This window comes from Chelmon rostratus, chromosome 5, assembly GCF_017976325.1.
Source record: "Chelmon rostratus isolate fCheRos1 chromosome 5, fCheRos1.pri, whole genome shotgun sequence".
Taxonomy (NCBI): Eukaryota; Metazoa; Chordata; class Actinopteri; order Chaetodontiformes; family Chaetodontidae; genus Chelmon; species Chelmon rostratus.
Window position 1 is genome coordinate 26708107 of NC_055662.1, and position 17507 is coordinate 26725613.

The 17507-nt window shown below is 43.0% G+C and overlaps 1 protein-coding gene across 2 annotated transcripts in view; it reads left to right on the top strand.

The window, feature by feature from the left end:
- Positions 1-4670: 4670 nt before the first annotated feature.
- The window catches only part of adgrv1 (adhesion G protein-coupled receptor V1), a 105756-nt gene continuing 92919 nt past the window's right edge, over positions 4671-17507 (top strand). For both annotated transcript variants that reach the window (XM_041937413.1, XM_041937415.1), the window contains exons 1-14: positions 4671-4856; positions 5623-5772; positions 7961-8056; positions 10080-10184; positions 10498-10611; positions 10975-11205; positions 11350-11687; positions 11871-12141; positions 13445-13771; positions 14334-14510; positions 14935-15158; positions 16224-16350; positions 16537-16722; positions 16947-17127. In XM_041937413.1, the coding sequence (XP_041793347.1) occupies positions 4671-4856; positions 5623-5772; positions 7961-8056; positions 10080-10184; positions 10498-10611; positions 10975-11205; positions 11350-11687; positions 11871-12141; positions 13445-13771; positions 14334-14510; positions 14935-15158; positions 16224-16350; positions 16537-16722; positions 16947-17127 (2713 nt within the window). The remainder of the gene's footprint in view (positions 4857-5622; positions 5773-7960; positions 8057-10079; positions 10185-10497; positions 10612-10974; positions 11206-11349; positions 11688-11870; positions 12142-13444; positions 13772-14333; positions 14511-14934; positions 15159-16223; positions 16351-16536; positions 16723-16946; positions 17128-17507) is intronic.

Consider the following 17507-nt stretch of genomic DNA (forward strand, 5'->3'; position numbering starts at 1 on the left):
CACACAAGCGTTCCAGGAACACTGTTATATTAGTTGATGTTAATGACAGAGCAGTTTCTTTCTGTGGCCAGACTGACTCCAGATCACCGACCAGAGCTGTAAGATTGATGAATGAGATCCCACTGCAGGCCTCCCAGTGTTAGACAACTGGAGATCCCTCTCGGTGTGTGTGTGTGTGTGTGTGAGTGTGTGTGCATGTGACCAACTGCCGGATATAACCACAAGCTTTTCGACAAGGGCGTCTCAGGACCAGGGAAGCCTCAGGGCAGGGATGCCTCATGGGAAAGCCCTTGATTAAAACTCCACAGACTGTTATCCCACACGCCCTCTACCAAAAAGGAAGTAAGGGCATTGCTTTCCCCTTTTAAAGCTTCCAATACCTAGTATTCTCAGTTAAATAACCGGGGGAAAGGCAAAGTCCTTGACAGTGATTATACGGAGGCTTTATTGAGAAGCTCCCAGTGAGCTTAAGTGGCAAAAAGGGATGACAAATTCTCTAATTCATGTGACAGTTTTTTTTCAACATTTTTTAGTTAACAAGGAGAAATTCAGGTCACTGACTGTCAAACTCTGACAGCATGTTTGTGATTACGTACGCTTACGTCAACAGCCTGACTAACCACTGACGGCACATGGCATCTATACCGTGAATCCTGCGGTGTCACGCTTACTACCATCCTCTGACTGTGAAGTCTTAGGCTTGCAGTGAATAATTTATGCCAAAGATTACGACACAGAGGCCACTGTCAGGAGAAACCCAAGAGGCATCAGCGCCGAGCCCTGACCCCAGGAGCAGCCCTGCAACCAGACACCTCCTCAGCACCTCTGACAGGGATATCCAATAGATCAGTGAGTGAGTGAATGAGTGTGTGTATGTGTGCGTGTGTGGTGTGTCTGCAAGGGATCTGATATAATAGTTTTACACCAGTAGGCTGCTTTAAGAAAGGCTGACAGGTGACGGGGTCAAACGACCACTGACCAGCACTGATATGATCTCTGTGGCTGGTGCTTATCACTTTTGAGCCTGCAGAGAATGCTCTCTGGTGGTGAGCCATCCATCACAGAGATACAGGAAAAGGTGTATGTCTCCAAGAAAGAAGGAAACGATAAGATGTGTGACAGAGAGAGATCAGAAGATAGAGAGCAGTGAGTAATTGAAAGTGGATACTGAGGGGATACATTATATATAGTATATGTGTGTTTGTGTGTGCATTTGCATGTGTGTATGTGTGTGCGGTGCCTATGCATTGTTACTTTCAGCTTTGATCTGAGCTTAGCTGGTGAAACGGGTGGACTTAGTGACACTCATGTTGTAGCTCAATGCCCGGCGCTAAGAAACTTTCCTGGCAAGCACAAAGCCTTCTTGTGCAAGAGGACCATAATTCTAAATGGCTCTGCATATTGAAAAGAAGAAAGAAGCTAGCTGGAAGTATTATGCACTGGACAAAAATGGTTATGGCGAAAGCAGGTTCAAGGTCAAGCCTCAACGAGATAATAATCCGATTTAAACGACAGCTTTAGGTATTTGTTTGTGAAGAATGATTCAGGATTGTTCCAGGACAAAGGTTAATTTTTGTCTGAGCTTGATGACGTATTAAAGAATACACAACAATAACAAATGCATTGTTGATACAGTGATGTGCATCATATATTTAGTCAGTACTATATATAGTGGGTATTACGTATTTATTGGACGCTGTGTGTGTTCCAGGAAATAAAGTAATGCAATATAAAAGAAAAGTCAGCTGACTGAGGTCAGAGTCACAGAATAAGTCAATAAAAGCAATTTTGGATGTTCAGAACGTGAAGTCTCTTCAGTTGTGGTGTTGTCTGTGGCTTGTTAGAGCGCCAGGTCCCAGAGTCCTGGCCCCAGCCATAATTTTGTGTTTCTTTGGCCCAGGATATTTGTGATGGACAGTGTGTTTTCATGCATTTCAGAGCTCTCCAGTGTTCTGGCCTGTCACCCAACTGTCTGTCTCAGCATTGAGACCTTGCATTTTGGACGCATATGCTGACTGTGCCAGCTCTTGCAAATGCATCCATGTATGCAAACGTGTGGTGTGTGTGTGTCTGTGTGTGTGTGTGTGTGTTGTGTGTGTGTGTGTGTGTGTGTGTGTGTGTGTGTGTGCACGCATGCAACTGTGTCTCTGCACACCTCTCTACACAGATTCTGACTCCCAGTCTTATCAATGTCAGAGGTCTGCGCCAGGCACTCCATGCTGCCTATTGCTGTGACAGACAGATCCTTGGTCCCCCTGTAGCCCCCGGGGTCAGGGTTGGCACAATGCATGATGCTAGCACAAAAACTGCCACGCCGCATATAAAACCTGTACCATACACACAGCATCTGCTTTGTATTAGGACCTTTGAAGGAAGTGCAGCATCTGGGTCAGTGGATGCAAAAGAGACCACCCCTCTGTTCTGGAGTAAGGGGTTAAGAGGTTAGAGGGTTGGATGCTTGCTACCATCCATCTTAAACATTGTGGTCCAAGTGATGTTAGGCAATCATTTGGAAGTGAGGTTTTGAGGCACAAAGATCTTCTGAAGAAATAGTGTGTGGGAAGTCTGACTTTCTGTTCCAATAACAGCAAGACATGAAATATGAGACTGAGATTCACTGAAATATGTTTTATTCTATATAATGAATTTGTGATAGTTGTGACAATGTATTGCTATGACTAAAACAGACATTTGGTGCCGTTATTGTGCAATAACATTAAATCAATTTGGCAGGAAAGTGGAACTACAGTAGCAGGTGTCCACACAAATTACACACACCCTGAGGTGCATCATTACCGATGAGAGTATAGCTTAGACTAGTCTAGACTTATACTGTGTGAGGCAGTCCCAGTGACATGGTGCAAGAGAGAAGGTTTGTAGCTTTTCATTTAAGCTCTCTGTCAGTGGTGCAGGAAGTTCTCAACCCCAGGACAGAGAGAGGGGTGGATAACAGGATTTAATCAGCCCCGGCCCCTCTTTGTCCAGCAACACGCTCACCTCTCTTCCCCCTTAGCCTCACCCTCTGTTCCCCACTGTCCAGCCCTGCTACCCAAGAGCTCTAAATCCCTTTTTGATGGATTTCCCAGCAATCTCTCCACTGCTGGCATGTGTGTGACACATGCACACACACACACACGTGCCCCTTGACATGAACTCCATCACATAAACTCTCACACTCATGCATATTCTATCTCTCTCTGCCACACACGCACACTCATAACACCTGCATCAATTGATTCTGACTGTATCTGTCAACCAACAGTTTCTAATGCTGATACAGTGTCTTGTTCGCCTCTCTGAGCTGACAAGCTGATTGATGGATGGTTACTATTTAAACACCGGCCAATACTGAGAATAACTCAGATTGATATAACAGCAATGGAACATATGAAAAATGGGATATTTTCAATGTCCAACTTTCCTAAACGATTTCTGCTTATGAAAAAAGAACCAAACAGCATGACTTCATCCACCGTAGCTGCTGATGTTCTTTTTCAACCTTGTAATTAAGAGCAAATATTTTTTTTTAAAGACCTCACGTGTTCATGCTGTTGGCGAGGCTGTGTGGTGCAGATTATGAATGGGATGGGTAAAAGGCAGCAGGGAGGGGAAAGGCAGGACAGAGTACCCGCGTTTCGGCTTCAAGCTGGCTCCACCCCGCTTGTCATGCTGTGTTGTTTTGTTGTGTTAACCATGACAACTGTCTGAGTGGCTCCATCCATCTTAAGGATTATTCTGGGTGAGAGAGCTGAGCAGGAGAGGACAGGGGGAGAGGAGAGGCGAGGGAAAGCAGAGGACAGATGAGGCGATGGGACGAGGACAGGAGATGAGAGACAAGCTGAGATGTGAGGATGATTTGAGGAGGAAGGAGAGCAGAAGAGATAATTAGAGAGAGAGAGAGAAGGGAGTGTTGGCAGTGCAGAATTGAGGCTCCATGCTGAATTACTGAAAGTACCTTGAGTGATCACATTTATTCTGGCATGACATTATATTCATGTGGTCAGGAAGAATAAACTCAACAACAACTGCTGTAACAGTTATGACAACATGAGGACAACAGCCGTTAAAATTATGGAATAATGTTATGAATCATTTAGACCACAGTGACCATCAAGCCTGCCAGTCAGCCTGGCCGCACATTTTCAGAAGGCTTTCTGAACATCTGGCCACTCAATACTGCCCGTAGATCAGTTTTAATCTGAACTGATTGCATATTGGTTATTGGACATGGTGACATCATTTATGAAACTGGAAGAAGCCTGCCCACCATGCATGAAGTGAATATTTTGCTTTCTTGTCTGGGAAGCTTTCCTGTTGTCCTCACCTCTCTTGTTTTACTCTGAATCCTCTCCTTCATACATCTTTACTCTTAGTACTGCACACAGAAGTCTTTAAGATTTTGATCTTATGTGAGTTTTTTTCTGCAAAGTGAATTGCCTTTCTGAGTAATTATGAGTAGCTGATCATAATCATTTTTGACTTGAATCAGTGTGTGTTTATATATGAGTGAATGAACTAAAAATGAACTTTCTGTTGCTGTCTTAATTTATAAAACTCCTCAAAACGAACCCACACTGGCCTCTGATTTATTTCAATACATGTATTATGTCTATGTATCTTTCCTGCATCTTTTTTTAATATTCTCATTTCCTTTTCCCCTTTTCGTAGGAATGCTCCCTGTCCTCCTGCTAGCTGGGTTGATTCTGGCTCTGTCCATCCCTGGCACTTCGTCTGAGTCAGCCACACTGCGGTTCTTGGGCCAGACTGACTTTGTTGTCAACGAGAGCAGCACAGCTGTGGTCCGGCTGGTTGTGGAGAGAGTGGGAGACCCGGTCAATGTGACGGCTTTGGTTCTGGTAAGACATGTGACGAATCTCACTGTGTGTCTTTACTCATCAACCTGTCAAATCATCTATTCTATCTGTATCTCATCGCCTTGCCATGCTGCTGAGCTGCCACGTTTATGTCCAGTGAAAAAATCAGTGACTTTTTTTTATTTATGGCAGACAGTGGCCAGTGTGCAGACACAGTGTGTCTGCAGAAACTGTCTTGGAAGTCACTGAATGTGTTTTGGCTTTACGTCCTCCACATGGGGGCTAGTGTCAGCTGCTCACAGTTGGTGTCTGGTAAGGCGAGCTGGCCACTCAGTTGAGTGTGGTTGGGGGGTTTCCTATGGTTCTTGATAACTTTACCATATTTCTTCTTACATGAATTATTCTACCTGGGCTTCCTTATTAGTTAATGAAATACTGTGTAATACCAGGCTCTCCTTCCAGGAAACTAATGGGCATAGACAGAAGCACAGTGAAACTTAACATCAAGCAGATAAAGGCATCAGTAGAAAGGAAGGAAAGAGGTAGGAGCAAAATATCTGCATGTTGGAAAGTGCTGAAACAGGCAAAATCATCGAGCTTGGAGCATCCTATTGGCTCAGTTCTCAAAGGCACAAATCAGCAGCATCCTGAGTTTACAACTTTTGTGCCGTTCCTGTTTCTCTTCATTTCACACTTTCAAATAAATGGAAAGCATATCTCAAACAAACAGAAAACACACATAGAAGCAGAAAGCTAACTGCAGTTAAATGGTGAGTGTCACAATTTTACATTTGCCTGTTTCACCCAGCTGGAGGGGGTCGACACAGGGGACTTTGAAGCCATTAATGCTGCAGCCTTTCTGCTGTCCACCGAGTCCAGAAAGACCATCTTCATTGCTGTGAAAGATGATGACTTGCCTGAAGCCGACGAGACATTTACCTTCAACCTTACACTACAGGTAAATGCCCGTTGTTTGTCTGAAAGTTTATGTGTGTATATGTGCCAACCTTCCCCCTGCAGTTTTTTAATATGTTGCATTTTTGTGCCCAATGTCTGTTTCTGGATTGTTGATGACTCCCTCTCGTCTTCCTCTCTCACTCCCAAGCCTCCTTTCCACAAAGTCCCACTGTTCTAATTCTTCCCCTGAGTACATTCAAATCTTTTCATGCATTTTTAGAGTTTTTTGCAGACACTGCCAAATGCATCATATCACCAGAAGGTGCAACTTTATCATAGTCCAGATATTGTAAGATAAAAAAACAGATAGACTGGGTTTGCATTTATTCCTTCTGTAGCATGTTATTGTGCTTTTGCTAGCGTGCATAGTCTTGTATAGGACTGCTATAGACATTTAGACATATAGACATTTTTAATGTGTAAACATTGTAAATCCTTGTCAGAGGAATTACCATCACAGCCCTGGATGCCTTACACCTTGAGACTATCTCCATGGTTTCATGTTGCCTTTAGCTGTCAGGTTTGATTGATGAGCTAGGGGGGCCTGTTCTTGCTGTCTGCCTGTCTTATCCCTCACTAAAAGACCTAAGGCAAAGGTCATTGTGAATCACTGGTTGTCAGCTACGTACATTTGCTAAACAGCAACAACTCTGAACAGCTGTCAGCAGGAGTAACTTTCTTCACAACATTTTCAATTTGACACTCCATTTTTTGTGACATCTGGTTAAAATCCAGTAGCGCAAGCCCATATTTAGCCTGCTAGGAGAGTGAAAGACCAGATGAGGCCCACTTAGCCCTTCTGTTTACACTACAGCAGAGACAAAGCTTTGGCCAAATGCTACCCTATCGGTTTACTGAAGGACTGTCTGGAGGATAAATGTGTACTACAAAAGGGGTCATGGATCAAGCACAAGAGGAAATAAAGGGTTGATCAGGGTACATTTATCATTTCTGTCAGTTAAATCTGTAAAATCAGTTTCAATTGAAAATATTCAATTGAAAAAGTCAGACTTTCTTTTAAGTATGACCGACAAGACTTGTTATATAGAAAAAGTGTACAATTGTTGTGGACCAGAGCAGGTGCAGCCTCCCAGCACTGCGTGGGTACAGAAGGTAGCAGCACACAGTGGAGGGGGGGCAGGGTTTATGTGGTGCTACATCCGTGTAACAAAGCTGGCTTTGACGTAGCCAATTTGTGTGCACGAATATGTTTCAGTATGTTTATGTAGTTGGGCACACGAGAGTGTGTGCGTATGTGTGTGAGCAGCTTCCTGGCTCGGCCGGCGGCTTGGCTTTGTGAAAGCGTGTGGATTCTGTGTCTGAGTTGACCGCTACAAGAGCTCAGCAGCGGAAAGAAAGCTCTGCTACAGCTGGGAAAAGCCTTGTTTGAATAGAGGGATGAATGCAAGAGGCCTCACCACCTTCTTGTTTTTCATTTTCTCCTTCGCTTGGTCTCACCTTAACACACACACACACACACACACACAGTGGTTTTTCTCATGACTTTCAATTGGACTGTGTTTGGCTGAGAAAAATGGAAAACATTTCCAAATTGTTTTTGGGGAGAAAATTGTATTTCTGTTTATCATCACGTCAAGGCTCATGGTCTCACAGTCATTTTCCAGAATGCCTGCACATATGCTAATTAGCCTATGTCCAGATGTTTGTATGTTGTAAGGGATTTTGGAAGTTTGGTGAAAGCCTGTGCACTTGAGTTCAAACAAGGTGGTTGTCAGCAGAGTTGGTCCATGAGATGCTTGTGAAAACATTGGTAAGCTTACTAATGGAAACCTTGGAAAGGCTGTGGTCTTCTCTTTAATAGGTTTCAGAAAAAGGAAAACCCTTCTCGCACAGATCGTAGGTTATGGTTCTTTTTGTCAAGTTAAAAACACACTCGTGAAGTCACCATGTGATTTTAAGTACACAGAGACTTTATGTTTGTCAGGTCTTAGTGCCAGATCACAGAGCACAGCACAAGTCCTGAAGAGGTATCCCGCTGTGAGATAACCTGTCAGATCAACTGGGCTGAGACCAGTACTTCCTGTCTTTGTACCTTCTCACCAGGGTCTCTCAGTGGGAGCACAGGCAGGCATTCTGGTGTCGGGGGCAGGTTAAGATGTGTTAAGGTATATACATGCTGTATATTTGGCTGGGCTTTATCTGATCATTTCAATTCTCCTGCTTTCCAGAGCTCCTCTAACGGCGTCACACTGGGAACACCAAACAAGGCAACCATCACCATCCTGTCCAATGACAATGCCTTCGGAATAATTGCCTTCAACTCAGTAAGAAATCCCAACAATCCACATGCATCTTCATCAATTTACCATTCTTAGTAACATTAAATTATAATGCAAATGTGTTAACTGTCTCTTCACCATTGCTTCCAATCTGTAACTAGTAGAGGTAAACCAATAGTGGATTTTAAAGGCTGATACAATAACAATAGTTTGGAGCAGCCGATAGCCGATTAATCAGCCAATATCACACACACACATGGAAATGAACAATCTTTGACTTGAAAATTTGATAATTTTACACTGGATAACTGTTGGACTTAACATCTCAGTCAAAGTGATAAATACCTAAATAAATAAAATCTGGATTACGTCACATCAGACTCAAAGTAATTGATAAATAACTAATAAATCTGGAACTGAACATTGATCTAACTGTTAAAAATCAAGGTGGGAATTATTTAGATTTTTTTAGCTATTTTATTATACAAACAGAGCTTGTCTTCGATCTCTCCTGAAAGGCCACTCCTCTGCTTGTCGTATAGTTTCCCAACCTGACTCCACACGGTGGAGGGCGATCGGCCACTATCAGAGCCAAGTTCTGAAAGTTTGTAAAATGTCCTATTGACAACCTCTAGCATCTAGGCAAGCATTTCTTTATGCTAACTATTTAGAGCATAGGAGGAATCCAAGCCTTTTCTCAGGACAAGCAAAGCTGTCTGGACTGGACTGAATTGATTGTCCGTGACTGAACCTGCAGCAGCTGCACCTGTTGATGATATATTCATTCTGCTGTCAATGTATTATTCCTCCTCCAGTCACTTTCCCAGTTTGCGCCGTGCTGCATCAGATTTGTGCCTGTGGTAAAAAACTTAAGTAAAACTTGGCTGCCCACACCAACTGTCATTTCCACCTTAAGCATGCACTTACATATGTCACCAGTTTTCTAAGAACTGAGCCCACTGATGTTAGTGAGCAGTAGAAAGTAAAGGCTCGGGGAGGAGTAATTTGGACCCGCTATGGCAGAGAGGGTTTCAATCATGCCGGTATTGTGGTTGTGTGAAAAGTGACCATCAAGTGGATGTGGGTTTCCAGGGGCAATTAAAACCACAACACCCCCCGGATTCACTTATCAGTGGGAGTTTAAAGCGTTTCCATGGTAGCTGTGGTATATTGGGAACTGTTTGCCCTACCACCCCCAGATGGTCTCAAATGCTGGATAATGATTTGGCTTGCTTAGAATCAATAAAGGCCTCCTGGCCTTGGGAGAGACGTGCTTATGTTAGAGTACTGAATTAATTCCTGTCTAGCATTTCTTTGTTGTATTTTCCTCTTTGTTTACATTCTCCTGAATGTCTTTGGTTATGGCAACTTGGAACTTGAGTTATGTCGGCAAACAGAGGAGGATTTAATTTCCAAATCTCAAAACCATAGTAAGGACTTCAAAATGCAGTGAGATCGAATGTGATTATTACTCGTTGTTAGCGTAGAACAGTTTTTAACACTGCATCTGATTGCACCACTTTATACTTGCTCTGACCACTTTCCTTTGTGTCTGTGTCCCTTTCAATAGAATTAATTTTTCTTTAACTTAATGGCATGACCTTTTATCAATAGTACTTTTTCCATAACAGTATACAGGATACGAAATAAAAAACAAATTCAGCTATCAAGTTAAACACATGAAGGTTAGAAATTGTTCATCCATTGTTATATGTAATGATCAGTATCTATAAAAATGTGGAGCAGTTGACCACAAAACCTAAAAAAGCACAACCCAAAATCGAATGAGTCAAATTAAATCAGACGTGCTCTCCGTTACACTGTTATATTGGCAGTCAGTTGGCTGTATTTGATAAGGATCTGCCTGGATTTGTTTGTAAAGAGATACTCAGTTCTCTTTTACTCCTTCTTCACTGCCCATTTAAACTCACATGTTGGTTTGTTATGATAATTGTTCAAATATGACACTTTCCTTGGTTCCGTAATTTCATTTATTATAGCTGGAAATGAGAAAATGTTGAAAATGATTGAATTAAGCTAACTGGGGTTCTATTTCTTTTCATGCCAGACTGAAGAGATTGTAGTCGATGAGCCAAGAGGAAGGAACCATTTTGTGCCTTTCACCCTAATTAGAGAAAAGGGAACTTACGGGACTGTGACTGTGAACTTTGAGGTGAGTGTGTACTGTACATAAAACCAACAAACCTAAGACACTCTGCTTTATAGTATTTAATTAGAACTGACAATGTTATTGTTATGATCTGACAAATGGTGTTAAAGATGTTTCTCCAAGTTTATCCTACTGGCTAAACAGACTCAAGAGTTTGGAGAACTTTGTCTCACATTACATCACAAACCTTACAAACAAAGAACATGCAGTAATTTGACTACACGTACTTAATTCCATGGTAGGAAATGGTCCATTATTTATATGCAGCATATTAATGATAAATTGGCATGTCATCACTGTGACTTCTCCTGTTCAGATCTCTGAAGGTCCTAACCCTGCCATCGAGGACCTCAGTCCAGACAGAGGGAACATCACCATTCCTGTCGGACAGGCTGTTGTGTACTTCAATGTCCTCATCCAGGATGACCAGGTACTGAACAAACTCCTCTTTTAAAGCTAATTGACACAAACTAATCCACATATGCTTGTGTCAGTCTGCCCCTGCTTCTGTCTCTCCATCATCTTTTATTGAAGTTGTTAGTTTGATTCTTGGTTTAGAAAAGTTGGAGGGATGATATATTTGGAAAATCCATTGTGGCACAAGACTATCCAGATCGCCTCCATGTGTCTGCCACTTTTAAAGGTCAATTTTTCAAAGTTTGAAAGAAGCAAAAAATTGGTTTGCAAGTTACATATTTTTTTACATACTACAGTTAGATACTACACTGTTTTGAAATAGCTGCATTAAATGTACAACCCTAAGTTAACGTGTTTCCCTCTCTTTGTTTGTCAGATCCCAGAGGATGATGAGGTGTTTTCAGTCAGGCTAACGGGTGTGGCAGGTGGAGCCCTCCTCAGGCCCAACGCCAGCAGTGTCCAGCTGAGAATCCGGCGTAATGACAGCCCGCTGCGGTTCTCCCACTCGATCATGGCAGTACCAGAGTCCGCTGGAGTCATTGCCCTTAATGTGACCCGTGGTCGGTTGACTGAGGATGGGCCGCTCGTTGGCTCTGTTGACACCGAGGTTCCTTTCTATCAGTCCAGTTCTTTGTTTACCTAGACTTTTGACCATTAAAGAATAGGCCAAAACCACTTTAATTATATATGTACAGTATATACAGTATATAGTGCAATTTTGTATAAACCATCTGGACTATACTGTCTTTAGGTCTCTGTAGATTACATGGTGGTGAGTGGCGAAGGACTGGGCAGCGCCACACCAGCTGTGGATTTCCTCGACCTGCAGCCAGTGAGAACAGTTACATTCCCTCCATTTGTCTACAAGACCAGCCTGCTGTTCAAGATCAGCGATGACGACGTGCCAGAAATCGCAGAATCCTTCCATCTGGTCTTGCTGGAGGAGACCATCAGAGGAGATGCTGTGCTAGCATCACCCAATGCTGTGCTGGTGACCATCGAGCCCAATGATAAGCCTCATGGTGTGCTGTCAATCAGCAGCAGCGCGGTCATTCAGCCAATCACCATCAATGAAGACCTGACACAGAGGTGAAGAACTTACGAATACTCATAAAACTGGGATGACATATATATTTTTTTCTATTGAAAGCGTTCTATAACATCTTTACAAGCTTTCATGTGCTGTTTATATGGACTAAATTTAAGTGCAAGGGAAAAGATCCAGGAATAGTGTTCCTTTAACCATCCTTTGCTATTCCTCTTTTCCCATAGATTTGAAGGCATCATTATTGTAAGAAATGGCGGCAGCTATGGTGCCGTGTCTGCCAACTGGTCCATCAGTAGGAACTCCAGTGACCGCTCCCCAGTGTCGGATGATTTGATGCCTGCGGCGGGAACAGTGAGATTCGCAGCCGGTCAGGTGACAGCTGTGATTCCGATAAACATTGTGGCAGATGATGTACCTGAAGAAGCAGAGGCTTTTCTTCTCAAGCTGCTGCCCAATACTGTAACTGGAAACGCGGAGCTCGACGAACCCATGGAGGTCAGTTCAGAGGAGATCTTTTATAGGCCACTTTTTAGTTACTTATTTACAGCTACTCCGTGTTGCTTCAATGTGTTCATCATAGAGAGAAGAGAGACAGAAGGCTGCACTTGTTAGGGAACATACTCTCCAGATGTTGTGCATGTGTTATGCACGTGTGAGTGTTTGTGTGTGACCTACTGTAGGGTACAGTGGCAAACTTGGCAGGTTCTGCAAAAGTCGACCCCTTAGTGTGTCACTTTGCTCCGTGGGTGTTCCCTTAATGTGGCTGAATCAAAACAAAGCGGAAACAGCAGGCACCCTCTGTATGTGGTGTCTGTGTGTTGGTTTTTTTTTTTTTTTTTTTAGAAAGCGTGGGTGAAATGGTGACAGGTTTTTTATAGCTTCCATCTTTGTCCAAGCCTCTTGGCAATGTGTGAAAGCAGTGGGCAGATCTAACTCTTGTTTATATTGAAGGCGTAAGATAAAATTCAGACGAACTCTGCTTTGGTCACATACAAACACACACCAGAGCACCGCCTGAGGTTGTGAGGTTATAGGGTCTGTTTGCCATCTGTGCAGAAAGAGTTGGTTCAAAAGAAATTGCATGAAGAATTAGGTTGTTGGACAAGTTAGTCAGTGTTTATTGTCGTTAATGTTGCAAATGACATATCACACACATTACACTGAGCTGTTACTCCGCTATTGTGAGCATGCCAGGCAATGCATCAGACAAGTGTAGGTTTCAGGGAAATGAATGAGCCTCAGTTGAAACACTCATGAAAACTACTCTAGCAGTCATAGCGTTAAAGTTAATTAAAGAGGATGCCTCTCTAAAGTTAGCTCAGGGCTCTGTTTTACTACTTTCAGTCTCACTTGTTTTCTTCCCTCTCTCTATTCTTCACCTCTCTTTTCTTCTTCTTCTTCGTCTTATTACCCAAGATACAGTCTTAGTGACACAAAACAGGATGCAAAGCACAATCCTCCAAAGTAATTGATAGTAAATCTGGGTGTCTCTGCAATTATCAACACAATCCAATGATCAATCACCTTCCTCCTCACTGCATGGTTTGATTTGTTTGAGCTTTTGGGGGCAATTTGCAGACTAACAGGAACCTGTGAGACACTGTTTGAGGAAATAAGTTGGTTACAAGGTTATAGTGAATCAACTTATAACAACTATAACCTTTCCCAGTCTCCAACTAAGTTTTGTGTTTTCTATAAGATTCAATGAATGTGTTTTTTATCATTCCCTCATCAGTCAGAATGTGTCCACTTCAGCTTTCTTTTGCTGATTTGTTTATTTTGTTCTTACTCTTCCCAGATTGTGTTCTACATCCAGGACAGCGACGATGTCTATGGGCTTTTTCGGTTTGATCCGGCCAAAGAGCAAAGCATCCAGAGTCAACCTGAGGGCCGTTTCCTGTCGCTAAATTTCCTGCGAGACGGTGGTACGCTGGGTAATGTGTCTATGGCCCTCACTGCCCTCTACATTCCTGCAGGCCCAGTAGACCCAGCGCTGGCCCGAGACCAGGTTCTGAATGTTAGCAGGACCGTTCATGTGGTGTTTTCCCGTGAGCGGATGGTACACGTCACACTGCCAATCAGGAATGACGCTTTCCTGCAGAATGGAGCTCATTTCTTGATACAGGTAACACGGCTGGAAACAAGATACACATAAGTGACACGCGTGAATAAAATGTGATTTTTTTTCACTTTCAGCATTTTAAGTCGTAAGTCAAGCAACATTTTACTTGTAGGTCCAGAAATGTGCTCTTTCTGTTTGTGTTTGCACTTCTGGCCAAATCAGTGCCATCCAAAGTTTAAGTGCCTCATTTGCATGTGTGAATGGTTTGACACTGGCACTCAAATCTGGCATGTTGCTGTGGGATTTGCCCAACTGTCCAAAGTGACAACAAGACCCAGCTCTTAAAAGTAAGCAAAAAAGTACAAGAAAAGCCCTCTTCACATTCTGTAGAACCATAATTGCGTCAAACCCTTTTACACATACATGCGGAAACATAAAAGGAGTGAATGGAGCACTGACGGGTCATTCAGTGCATCTTTAAAAGTGACAGAACAGAAATGAGAAAGAGCTGTAACTGTGATGAATAGATTAATGTAGTGACATGCTTTTTTCCCCTCTCTAAGCATCTATCTCCTTGTTACCCTGTGTGAGCCCTCTATTAACTGAGTTCTTCTGTTTCCCCCAGTTGAATACACTGGAGCTGGTTGACATGAACCTTCCCATTCCTTCGAACAGCCCAAGGTTCGGGGGACCTCTAAACCTGACCTTGACTGTTACCCCTGACATTGCTAACGGGGAAATCGGCTTCACGAGTAACACCACAGTAGTGGTTTATGAACCAGAGGACAGCAATACCAGCACAGTAAGATATGACCTCTGTTTTCAGCAATACTACATGCAAATACTCTCAGTTCTGTGATACTTTTCAGTATCATGTAAAACATGATATGTCTATAATGTGACGTAATTTGTTTTAACATTATGCTATTGTCTTTTTGTGAAAATAAGTATCAGAATTAATTAATTGCTAGAGATCTCAATTTGCATCAAAACTTCATGTACTCTGTAAAATGCTAAATTTACCGCCACTGTAAAAGATGAATAGAGGTTTCCTATTTTGCCTCTGTAACTAACAAGAGTCTCTAATCACTGGCTTTATAGCCACCATGCTGCCAGTCACAAAAACTCCCCCTTGTCCTTGACTCCAATCTGCGTTCAGAAAGTGAGTTTTCTGTCTGAGCACAATATGTATGGAAGGTTAATTCTAATGATGTTTGGTACTGCAGGTAAGCCTCCATCTACGGCGAGATGGGACAGACGGTCAGGCTGTAGTCTTCTGGAGTCTTCAGCCAGTTGGAGCCAATCGTGTGGATATAACTGCTAAAGACCTGGAGCCTCTAAATGGCTCTGTGGTCTTCCTCTCCGGGCAGAGTGACGCTTCCATCAACTTCACGGTCATAGCCGACAATATCCCAGAAGTCAACGAGACCTTACTGCTCACTCTGGATAGGTAGGGACTTTATCATCAAGGCATGTTAGACCCTTCTATACTGCCCATAAACATAACAGTAATACAACGACCTTTCAGGGTTTATAATGTCAAGTTGATATTGTGTAATTTTTTAGAGCTAACTTAGGCTGAGTTGCTGCTATCTCATCCCATATGGTGGTCTGAAGATATGCATGCATATGTATGTGTGTGTGTGTGTGTGTGTGTGTGAGATTGTTTGTGGTAGTGGTTTGGGGGTTGCTTCATCTGGTAGTCTATGTTCTGATGAGAATAGCAGCTCTCTCCCTCCCACTCCTCCCCTGCAGGGTGGAGACTGCACGCTTTATAGTGTACTTCGGGTAAGTGGAGAGTGGAATGAACCTGGGCCTTTTGTGTGGTGTGAATCAGGACTTTGTTTTTCAGAGAAGGGCCTACTTCAGAATTTCTGGGGTCTTTGGTTGACGTGGGGATGAGGGGAACTGGGGTGGTGTGGGGGGGATTCAGCGATGGTGTGAAAAAAGGGAACCCAAAGGAGAGTGGTTGTTTGGAGTAAATAGAGAATCTTCTCTATGTGTTTGGTTTGATTGTGCACCCTTTCAAAGATTGCTCAGTGTTTGTATGCATGCAGCGCCTTGGCCGTGACTGTTTGTTTGGAGTGCTTCATTCTGTCGTGTCTTTGTCTCTAATTTACCCGTCATGTGATGCTTAGTTGGCTCCAATTTTCTCAACATACACACACATACATACACCCCCGTGGAGCAATAAAGACGCAGGCATGGCGTTGACTGACATTGTTATTAAAAGTGGTCTAAACAGCAGGACCTCAGCATATGGAGCCAATAATGAATTAGCATCACACAATACAAGGAGTGCATTCCAAAGTTTAGATTAAAGTTGAGCTGTTTTCTCATGTGATCAAAACATGCAGCAAAAGAAAAAGTTCAAGAAACCTTTATTTCGGAGTTTTATGCAGAATGCAGCTGATGTTCATCTGGTGGCATGTATACTTTCTAGCAGTTCCACAATGTCTCATTAGGGAGGGCGAAATGACAGTAGGGGTCACTTTATTGTATTTGTGTTTCCCAGGAGTAATGTTGAGAATCAGATCCTGAAAGCTGGCTTCACCAGCAGAGAGATTGTCATCATGGAGAATGATGATCCTGGGGGGGTCTTTGAGTTCTCACCATCCTCCAGAGGTCCATGGCTCATCAGTGTAAGTCTTTCTGGAAACTGCAACTAAAAACTAGAAGATTTTACCCACATTTCTTTGTTTAATTAAAACATCTAACCAGCTGCAAACAATGTGAAGTGATTGTTACCTTTAACTCCACGTATTGTTTTTTGGTCAGTTGTTTCTCGATCTGGTCACATGACACCTGTAAACTTTTAACAAAACTAGGAGGGGGAAGCTGTGGAGCTGCACGTGGTCCGAGCCCAGGGACAGCTGCTGAAACAGCTGGTGCGATATGCTGTCATGCCTTCAGGCAATGCTGAATTCTATGGTGCCACGGGCATCCTGGAGTTTAAACCAGGGGAGAGAGAGGTGGTGGTGGCACTGGTGGCCAGGCCTGATGGGGTGCCTGAGGTAAGAACATGGTCAATTCAATGTTGGCCATTCAAAGTGCTATAATAACTGTTTAATTCTCACAAAAAAAAGACCTAACAGTCTGATAGTGGTAAATTATTGTTTAAGCTAGTGAAACAACTCTTCCAATAGGCTTAGATAATAAAACAGTGTGCTTTAAACCTGTTTTTGCTACATGAAAACTGTGTGTGTGTGTGTCTGTGTCTGTGTTTGTGTCCATAAAGGTGGACGAGACTTTCTCTGTAGTACTAAGTAGCCACAGCACTCCACCCAGTCGCCTAGGCAACCACAGGGAGGTCAACATCACGGTGCGGAAGAACGACGACCCCTTTGGTGTTATTGAGTTCATCCAGTCAGGACTGACGGTGGCCGTCAATGAAAGCAAAGGGGACGAGATGCACCAGGGTACTGTGAAGTAGTAGTCCTTTAGATAATAGTGCTACTTTTCCATGTCAAGTGGTTTCTCATTGACACTTAAAATGGACCTAATTGGAGTGAATCACAGAATGTTTTTCTGCATTTGGGATGAGCTGAACTATGACAAAAATTTGTATTTTAAAAGGACTTTTATAAACTAGCTGAACAGAGTTGCTCATGTCATGTTTTTGCAATGCGTAAGAATGTGTTAATGCAGATGAACCAGTAATTTGGTCCATTTGTACAGCAGGAAGCTTGGACCCCACACAGCGATGATGTGGCCGTTCGCTCAATCTGGCCCTGAGAACAGCCTATAGTTAATATATCACTAGTGTTTGCTCTTAGCACACGGGTGCTATCCTATAAAA